Below are 9277 nucleotides of genomic sequence, written 5' to 3'. Positions count from 1 at the left end.
GCCGAGAGACTAGGGTTGTGAACTTGCATCTCACGGCAACGGTGCGGATAATGCGAAGATAAGAGTATTTTACTTTTCAACGCCAAAAGAAAAAAAAAGCATCTAAATGCATTCTATAGATTTTTTGAGAACTTCAATCCTGTAGTCCAAAGCTCAGGTGTAAAATGAATTTTACTCTTTTTTCATAACATGAATTTTAAACGTTTGTATTCTCCAATCTTTCATTTTGTTTGAGGCACCAGCTGCCCTTTTTTAGGGCAAAATACTACTGAACGTTTTTTTCTTAGAACAATAAAGCCGACAGCTCGCGTAAAAAAATACACCGCGAACACGCGGCCCCCATAAGATGAGGCCCAATTAGAACTCTCCTCGCTCCCCACAGCAGTGGTTGCGCAGCCAGTCAAGTCAAGCCTTCCCCGGAAACCCAAGGCTAAAACCCTAGAGCTCGCGGAGGGTTTTATCGAGATGGCGACGGCGGAGCAGAAAGGGAAGAGGCCGAGGATGGAGGCGGAGGAGGGCAACAGCATCGACGACGCCCTACTGCTCTCCATCGAGAAGCTCCAGGAGATCCAGGACGAGATCGAGAGGGTGAGTCGCTTCGTTCTCGCCTGCTGACACCTGTCGCGGCGCGCTCCGGTTGCTCGGCCTTTGATTTTGGCGCCGTTCTTTTCATTTTCGGAGCAGTCTGGACGAAGGCTGCGCGGAATTTAGGGGAATTTCAACTCCCGATTTGTTTATGTGCGAGGGGGCTGGTCTCGCCGCGAGGCAGCGTTTGGTGACCGACTGATCTGGGTGTGCCCTCGATAGGAGTATTGGGTGATTGGGTTGGAATTCTGTGCTTCCCCTCCAGGCCCAGGGGTCGAGCTAGTAGAACCTTCTTAGACTTTTAGGTGGTGGTAGATATATTTGGAGACCTCTGCTTGTGCTGCTGCAGAATTGTGGCCTGTGTCCGTGTTCTCTGACGATACTTCAAATCACTTGTTCGTGAGCTTATGCACACTGGATTGTAGACGTTTACAGTAGCTTTGGGTGCACTTAAATGTTTGTGAGCACTCCCAGAGCAGGGTGTGTGACAACTGGAATGATCTATTTTAGATTCATTTTGACAGTTGGTGGTCTGAAAATACAGTAAGTTTTGAATACCTCACTTGATTGAAGTTGTTGTGGAAAGTAAACACAAGAATGCCAGCTAAATACCCCCATGTACATATAGAACCTCTATACTCTTCAGACAAAAATAAGTTAATTTCCTTTAGGATTACAAAATGATCGCATGCCTTGCTCTGCATCTTGCCTTTCTTCACAACATGCATGACATGTCAATCTCCATTACCACCAAATATGGCGCGTCTTCACTCTGTTATATTACCAAACCAGCTTTAGCTCCTGTTTCTATGGGCTCCATACTCTTTCCATTATGTTAAATTTTGTGTCAATGAAACTTAGTTCTGTAACTGGACTCGGTGTAAAGAGCACAGTTATGCATTCTATGTATGAGATAATGATGAAACACCAAAGGATTTATTTGATTCCTTATTAGAGTAAGGCACCTTATCTGCTAATTAAACGGTCTTTTAATTGCTTAGTACTCTTGTCTCTGAAACAGAATTATTGCCTGAATATCTACAGTGACAAGAACATATTGTGAATGGACAGGCTATATCTGGCTGGAATATTTGAATGCGGTTAAATTACTAGGCAGTTAGCTTCATTGTTTTTATGGTGCCCATAAGGCGTCAGGGCGCCCTCTGATGGCAGGGCGTCGAGCTCGCCTTTGACAGCTTCATAAGGTGTCCGCCTTGGACAGTAGGGCGTCTGAATCGGCCACCTAGGCGCACCCCATGGGCTGCTCCCAGGCGGGAAAGAGTAGCCCGCGCAGAAATTTTCACGGGAAAGACTGGCTCACATGCGAATAGGTATGAGGAGGAGGGAGGGAGAGAGTATTGAACCTCCAATCCAAGCGAGAGGGATTCCTCTTCTCCTCTCTCGACCTTTGGCGGCGTCTCCTTCCTCCACGGCTTCGATCTGTGCCCTTCCTCCTCTCTGGCTCAGCTCCTCCAGTCCTCGGGCGCAACAGCAATGTGTGGCTCCTGTACTTGTCTCACTTCTCCCCTCCCCTGCCCTCCTCTGCTCTTTCTTTCATCCCCTCCCAGTGCTCTGTTTCTCCCAGCAGTGTAGCTAGATGTGCTTGGCTGCTCCTTCCCCTCCGCATCTGTTTCCTCCCAAATCTGCTTCTCCACCCACAAGGCAGCAGCCCCACCACCGCTTCTCTCCTTCCACATGCTTTATCTGGTTGCTCTAGTGATGTGGCTCTTCTCTCTTTTTCTTTGATGGATGATTGGGCCTTCTCTCAGTGCTGCCGCAGTAGCCAGCTCTCCCTGCTCTGATGGATCCTGTGGCTGGTAATGCTTATGATCTCCAATGATCCTATGAGAAGATCTACATGCAATGATCCAGCTTGGAAGTATGGGTTCTGACCAGATTTAGAGTGCCATATATTATATATTTATGTGTAAGGTGTCGCGTCGCCTTACGCTTTAAGTGCTTGAAAAGGTGAGGCGGGGGTACAGCGCCTCGCCTTACCACCTTACAAAGATTGGTTAGCTTATATAGATTCATTTACTGCAGGTTAATGAGGAAGCCAGTGATAAAGTCTTGGAGGTGGAACAGAAGTACAATGAAGTTCGCAGGCCAGTTTATACTCGACGGAATGAAATTATCAAGGAAATTCCGGACTTCTGGTTGACTGCGGTTTGTTACATGTTCTATGCTGATTTATATGTCGTCTGTTTATTTCCTGAAACTGCTGATTGGTATAGTCTCATCCTTACTAATTCATGCATTTCCGCTGCAGTTTCTAAGCCATCCTATGCTTGGTGAACTTCTGACTGAAGATGATCAAAAGGTACATTGTTTTGTGGGAAGTTTAACATCTACACTCTTTAACTTTTAGCATTTGTATCAAATGTGGCAACAAGTAATAAAATACTCCCTCCGTCCCATAATATAAGAACGTTTTTGACACTAGTCTAGTGTCAAAAACGTTCTTATATTATGGGACGGAGGGAGTACTAAATTACTATATCAGATTTGCTGAGTAATTATGTGGAACCATACTCATACTATTTGATCACTTTTGTTCCATTGTAGATATTCAAACACTTGGTGTCTATCGATGTGGATGAGTTTCAAGATATTAAATCAGGCTACTCCATTACTCTTGTAAGCTTCTTTTGCATCTACAAGCTATGGTTTCCTTCCCTTTGCTTACATGTTTTGAACTTGAACTGGCAGGCATTCTCTTCTAATCCATATTTTGAAGATACAAAGCTTACAAAAACATGTTCATTCAGTGATGATGGGAAAATAACTGTGAAGGCCACCACCATCAATTGGAAGGATGGAATGGTACTGTGCCTCGTTAATCGTATAAGCGCTTCAGCAAAAATGCTTCTGTATGTAAAATTAGATCTAACAAGTTTTCCAATAATACATTAAGGATATTGCAAATGGAAAGGCATACATGGAGAATGGGGAGAAACGACTATTGATTGATGAGAGGTTGGTGTTTTTTTATCTTCTGTGCTACAAATTATTAATTTTTTCTTCATGCCTTATCTGTACTATATGATTCTTTCTAACATAGAGAGACGTCATCATTCCATTTGAGTTATAATATGCAAGTATGAAATTTGTGAAGGGGATTCATGTTCTGTTTTCTTTTCCTTTTTTTGTTTTGCAGTTTCTTCACTTGGTTCAATGATGCAAAGAACAAAAGTTTTTCTGATGGAGTGATGGATGAGGTATAGGATTACGTGTCTCCTATGCTTGTAGATCCTGCTAAATCAGGATTGTTTCAATTGATCGGAAGTTTTGTCGCTCTGAAGTCTGGCAGACAGAATGACATAAATTTGGAACTCTAATTCTTCCTCTTGATTTATTCTCTGAGAAATTCCAATCTTGCAGGTGGCAGATGTTATCAAGGAAGAATTGTGGCCTAATCCTTTGAAGTATTTTAACAATGTTAGTGCTTCTAGTGAAATATAAGTGGTTTATTTTGTTGGGTCCTTTTTTTTCATTGTGGATCTTTGTGTCATGTCCCTTGAATCTTTGATTGCAGGAGGCTGAAGATGAATTTGAAGATGACGAGGATGAAGAGGTAATCCTGTTTTCTTTATCAGCAGTTACATACTTCCATTACTTCCGTATATATGATACTCGTTGGGTGTGTGCACTTGTGCAATAATGCATAACCTTCTTGTAGTTCATTTGCAATGGTGTACAATATCCTGATACTCATGCAATAATGCATAACCACCTCAGTTATCCTGATGGCTTTTTTGACTTCTCAATACGTATTTCCTGTTCATACCACGACACTGTGCATCATCTGTTCATCACAGGTGCTCTAATCCCAACAGCAAAAGGAATTTAGGTTGACATTAGCACGCAATGCACTACACATCTAACATTTTCCCAACTTCCTTAAATTTGCTAGCTGGCATTGTGTCAGGTTTTTATGCTCTCATGAGGCCTGACGGAAATGAGTTTGAGTTGTGATGTTCACTTGGGGCCTTATTTTTGTTCTACGCACATAAATTTAATATGAAGCCTGATGCTGATTGCCGAGTTTCGTTGCACTTTATCTCCTTGGTACATGTATTTATCATTCTTTTGCAACTTCTGTAGGGATTTGATGAAGACGACGATGATGAAGATGAAGAAGAGGAGGAAGATGATGAGGAGTGAAGCCCTCTTTCATGCTGAATTTCAGTTGGCTTCGACAACTCCCGTGCGTGTAGAGTGGAGATCCCGGGTCTCCTGGGGACTGAAAAGCAAGGTGGTGTCCCCTTTTGTGGTGTTTTGTTGCTTGACTTAGCTGGATCTGTAGGATTGTAAGGTTGATCTGCGGGAACTTGTTTTGATCTGCTCATACATTTGGAGTCCCGCAGATTCCAATATGTGGCATTTCAAGTATATTGTTATTGTGGGATGTAGTAGTTCCGGATATGCAAGGTGTCTGTGTTTCCTGAGATACAGTTGCTTTAATGACTGTTAGTCAACAATATTTAACTTATATGGTAGCACAAAATTCATGCCGTATTTCAGTTACTCCTCGACAGTATCATTTTTGTATCCCATCATTCACATATTTTTAAACTGTTTGTTGATCAAAGCTTTATTCCTTTGAGGTGTTGATGAAAGCTAGAGCGTGTTACATTTGCAGAAGGATGGAGTATATTTATTCCAGGGAGTGAGGGTATTTTACAGCCCGTCTGTCTTGCAAGAGATGGGAACGCCTATAGATCAGGCACCTATTTTTTTATTTATTTCACCAGTCACTTTTACCCTGGACTAGATCTTCATCCAACGGCCCAAAATATGTCGACACGTTTGTCTTCAACCTCCTATTGCCACCACGCTGCTGTCTCAATTAAGGCCCCGTTCGGCAATGCGCCGGCTCCTTGAAATCCATGGATCTACGGAGCATGGTTTTGCCTGCTCCAAGACTTTTCACTGCAGCTCCGTCCGCTCCTGAAGCGGAGCAGTGAAGCGGATGGACACCGAACGGGGCCTAAGTTTCTTCCTCGCCTCCACCCGAGAGGTCCTAGTCCAGCCAACGCTCATCGCTGCTGCTCCTCACGGTGTTCCCGTCTTTGGCCATGCGCTGCGCGGAATTGACTGACGCCTCAAAACGTTCCAGGCGTCTGACAATTAACAAAGCCAGCGGTTTCTTAGTTCTGCATCTGGTTACAAATTCGGTTGTAGATCACGCAACCGAATTTTACTAGTTCCACCTGGTTTGGTAACCATCATTTGGCATCGGAATCATGGAATTGGAGTCAAAATCCAGACGTTTTCTTGTTCGGCCGCTAGCACCGGGATCAGTATTGCCGATTGGCCCCAAATCTCAGCCCCGTACGGCCGCTTCCACGGGATGGCGCTGAGACTGATCTCGAGGCCTACTCGCCGCTGATAGGCATTCTCACCGCCGGTGATTCCTCCTCTCCATTTCATCACCTTCCCGACCCTAGGTCTCCTCTGCCCTACTCCTTTTCTAGCCCTAATCCCCACCGAACGGATCCAGACCCGCCTGATTCTCCACCAAGCTGGCGTAGGGTCCTCCCCGCTGGGGCAGGGCCGTGCACCGTGACGCCTGCCGCCGACGTCTCCGCGTGCGGCGCACCATCCCGCCTCCGCCGCCACTCGGCTCCGTCTTCCCACGTCCACGCCTCAGCGCTCCAGGTATCGAGCCTCTTTTTTTTTTTCCGGTTTGACCCCGTTACCGGTTAATAGAGGCGTTCCGTTGATTTAAGCAATTTTGGTTGCGGAAACCGAATTTGTTTTAAAAAAAAACCATGCTCTGGCTGCCTGGCTGCAGGAAGGAAGCGGAGCAACCGCTGGCACGGCGTAGCATCCACGCAGCCGCGGTGGCGTAGCATCGACGCGCGGCGAGTTCGCTCCCCTCCCTCCCCCCGGCCGCCTATAAAACTCGCTCGAATCGCGAACCCGCCGACCCTCTCCGGCTCTCTCCCCCACCCCCGTCTTCTCCCAGGCTCCAGAAGCTTGTTTGGCCGTCTAGCCGCAGGACCCCCGAGGCTCAGAAGATGGCCGGCGAGAGCAGCACCAGGCGCCCCCTCTTCGGCGGCGCCATCTCCACCGCCTTACCCGCCCGGTTCCAGGTACTGCAACGCCCTTCTCCCTCGCACTCATCCCTTGCACCTCCTCCTCCTGCTCGCGCTGACGCCGTTTCTGTTTGGTTTGGTCAGGATGTGAGCAACACTCGCGAGGTCCCCGACCACCAGGTTCGTCCGGTGCCTCCGTTTAGTGTTGTTTGGAGCGCGCTCGTTGGGGCGTTCCCGTGCTGATCGATGTGTGTGGTTCTGCTGCCTACGCAGGAAGTTGTCGTCGACCCCGCCCGTGACGAGAGCCTCATCTTCGAGCTGCTCGACCTCAAGGGCGAGGTGGAGGACGGCGGCAGCGCGCTCTGGTTCCTGCGCGACGTCGCCAACGAGCAAGATGCGGGGGATAACTTGGTAATGTCAGCAGCATCCTGGTCCACTCTGTCAATAGCTTGGCCCTATAAATTTTGTTTCATTCCTCTGCTTCATGTGCATTGGATGGTCATGAACTCACGGTTGTTAAATTTCCGATCCAAGTGGATTTTAGTCATGTTGGTAACTTATCTCATTTTTTTTGTCGGTTAGGTGGTCGAGCACTCTGGTACAGTTGAGTTGGCTGGTCTGCGTTCCGGGGAAGCACCTGCAGTGGCTGGAACTGCAATTGGCAAGCTGGTTAGCAAACGTCCTGTGCCATATCCAGATTACCCTGCTCCTTGCCTTCAATCGACCTCCAGTTGATTAGTTTTCACCTGTGCTTCCCTGGATATGATACCTTTAGTTGCACAAGTCAGCTCAGTCTCATAATTTGATATTTCTGTTCCTTGGCATTCATTATATGATGGCCACTTCACACTGGCAGTGAATAAAATGTACTTAAAGGATCTCATGCTTGATTTCGGCATCTGTAGGCTGTTTCAAAAGGGAGGCAAGGCAGAGAAGCACAGAACATTGTTCGGGTGAGTACACCCATCCCTTGGAATTATGGTTCAACAGTTAATGCTTGTTTTTTCAACTGAGCGTTGGGCTACCTTTGCAGCTGTACTTAGCAAACATACGTCTCAAGGATGCAGCAACTGATGTAGTTATCACCGCATATGAGCCGCTGTTGATAAAGTAAGCTGAGTACACCAGTATGACATACTTCCTATGATTAATGGGATTTTAAAAGCAATCCTATATATTTTTTTGTTTCTTATTTAGATATGGAATAGCTAGTACTATTCATTGTCATTTGTTAATCACTTAATCTTTGTATGACTTGATTATTATCCAGTGATGTGCTTAGGAGAACTATGTATTACTCCCTCTGTCCCACAATGTAAGACGCTTTTGCAAGCTAGTTTAGCTTCCAAAAGCGTCTTATATTGTGGGACGGAGGGAGTATTTGATATAAGCTTTCCTTGCATATAAGTCTGATATATATCAACATGTTTGAATGACGATCAATAACTTCTTATGCAGTAACAATTATGCTTACTAGTCATAAGTTTTTTCAAACTCCTTTGTCTCTGTCATCTTTATAAATACAGAACGATAGGCCTGCTGTGCTCAAATATTTCAGTCAGTTCTCTATCTAAGCTAGGCACGTTGAATATGATTGTATATCGTAGTAGTATGGTCAATGGCAGAACTAAAATTTAAATATGAAGAAAATAATTACTTTCCTGATGATGGCCTGTTGTGCTCAGGCCCTCAGTTACTTCCTTCAGTTTTCTAGCTCAAGCCCTCAGTTAGTTCCTTCAGTTTTCTACCTAGGCTAGTCATGTTGAATGCTATAATAGTACCGCGGGGAGAACAAAATGCCAAAATTAGATTTCTTTTCAGTTGAAAATGCAGATGACACGGCATAATGATGCATCACAAGTAATGTAGAGATAGTCGTATTAGATCTGAGTCAAAGTAAGCAAAATTAGTATGAATTTTCATATCCAAATTAAACGACTAGCTAGGTTGTTGATGCCTTGATTTTTATGCTAAAGTATTATGTTTGTGCTGCCCACTTCTCCAATGTTGGGCTGCCCCTTGAATGATATATTTTTGTCATTTTTATTTCAGTCCTTTGAGTGAAAGTGCTCAGGCCGTTGCAGCTGGACCAGCAGTGCCCGCAGAACAGGCAGGATGCTTGCCAATGTCTGAGGTCTTCAGACTCGCAGTCATGAACTTCGATGTCCATGATTGGAACCTTTTCAATGGCAGCGGTTGAAGTAGAGAGGGTATGACATCTCAATGCTAGAGTGGTTCTAAAAAAGTGTTCTGCAAGAGTGTTTGGGGAATGTACTTTCCTTGAGAGAAACTGGTATCTGAATTGTCCTTTAGAGTAGCTTTTTTTTGTTGCTGAAAATGCTATCACTTGGCATATGTAGTGTCATCCAAAGAACCCTAGTCGAAGTTCAATATATCATGTTAGCTTCTACTAGAAATTACTTGAATTGAATGAAGTACTTGCTATTTCATTGATAAAGACCACATATGTCTCATCATGGGGCATTGAAAGTACAGAGAGCTCAACTCCGAATTCAAAATATCTTGATTCTATCAAGTTAAACACGAACCATTTGGGTATAGAGATTCGAGATGTTTTGATCCATTTGAGTGCTTCAGAGTGGAAAGACACCCTCTGTGGTCTGTGCATTGTATGGCCTGCAATATTCATC

At 45.0% G+C, this 9277-nt stretch overlaps 2 protein-coding genes across 2 annotated transcripts; both read left to right on the top strand.

Annotated features, from left to right (window-relative positions):
- Positions 1–369: 369 nt before the first annotated feature.
- On the top strand, positions 370–5113 carry LOC119355370 (NAP1-related protein 1-like). The gene is made up of 10 exons (XM_037622161.1): positions 370–588; positions 2629–2751; positions 2855–2905; positions 3151–3222; positions 3295–3408; positions 3500–3561; positions 3743–3803; positions 3967–4023; positions 4121–4159; positions 4690–5113. Exons 1-10 carry the CDS (start codon positions 466–468, stop codon positions 4747–4749), a joined length of 762 nt encoding a protein of 253 aa, XP_037478058.1. The 5' UTR covers positions 370–465; the 3' UTR covers positions 4750–5113.
- A 751-nt stretch (positions 5114–5864) lies between these two features.
- LOC119355369 (ran guanine nucleotide release factor-like) lies at positions 5865–9076 on the top strand. The gene is made up of 8 exons (XM_037622160.1): positions 5865–6246; positions 6383–6683; positions 6771–6806; positions 6900–7037; positions 7209–7295; positions 7532–7579; positions 7660–7736; positions 8679–9076. Exons 2-8 carry the CDS (start codon positions 6609–6611, stop codon positions 8824–8826), a joined length of 609 nt encoding a protein of 202 aa, XP_037478057.1. The 5' UTR covers positions 5865–6246; positions 6383–6608; the 3' UTR covers positions 8827–9076.
- The last annotated feature ends 201 nt before the right edge of the window (positions 9077–9277 follow it).

The sequence above is a fragment of the Triticum dicoccoides genome, chromosome 2A (assembly GCF_002162155.2).
Source record: "Triticum dicoccoides isolate Atlit2015 ecotype Zavitan chromosome 2A, WEW_v2.0, whole genome shotgun sequence".
Lineage (NCBI taxonomy): Eukaryota > Viridiplantae > Streptophyta > Magnoliopsida > Poales > Poaceae > Triticum > Triticum dicoccoides.
The sequence above is the reverse complement of the archived record's forward strand: the minus strand, read 5'-3'. Positions and strand labels throughout refer to the sequence as shown.

Excerpts from the sequence above, each read along its gene's own strand:
- LOC119355370 (XM_037622161.1), top strand. The coding sequence starts at position 466 with ATGGCGACGGCGGAGCAGAAAGGGAAGAGGCCGAGGATGGAGGCGGAG. Across the intron at positions 3,409-3,499 it reads TCAATTGGAAGGATGGAATG|GATATTGCAAATGGAAAGGC; the intron begins GTACTGTGCCTC and ends TAATACATTAAG. Across the intron at positions 3,562-3,742 it reads CGACTATTGATTGATGAGAG|TTTCTTCACTTGGTTCAATG; the intron begins GTTGGTGTTTTT and ends TTTGTTTTGCAG.
- LOC119355369 (XM_037622160.1), top strand. The coding sequence starts at position 6,609 with ATGGCCGGCGAGAGCAGCACCAGGCGCCCCCTCTTCGGCGGCGCCATC. Across the intron at positions 6,684-6,770 it reads CCTTACCCGCCCGGTTCCAG|GATGTGAGCAACACTCGCGA; the intron begins GTACTGCAACGC and ends TGGTTTGGTCAG. Across the intron at positions 7,580-7,659 it reads AAGCACAGAACATTGTTCGG|CTGTACTTAGCAAACATACG; the intron begins GTGAGTACACCC and ends CTACCTTTGCAG.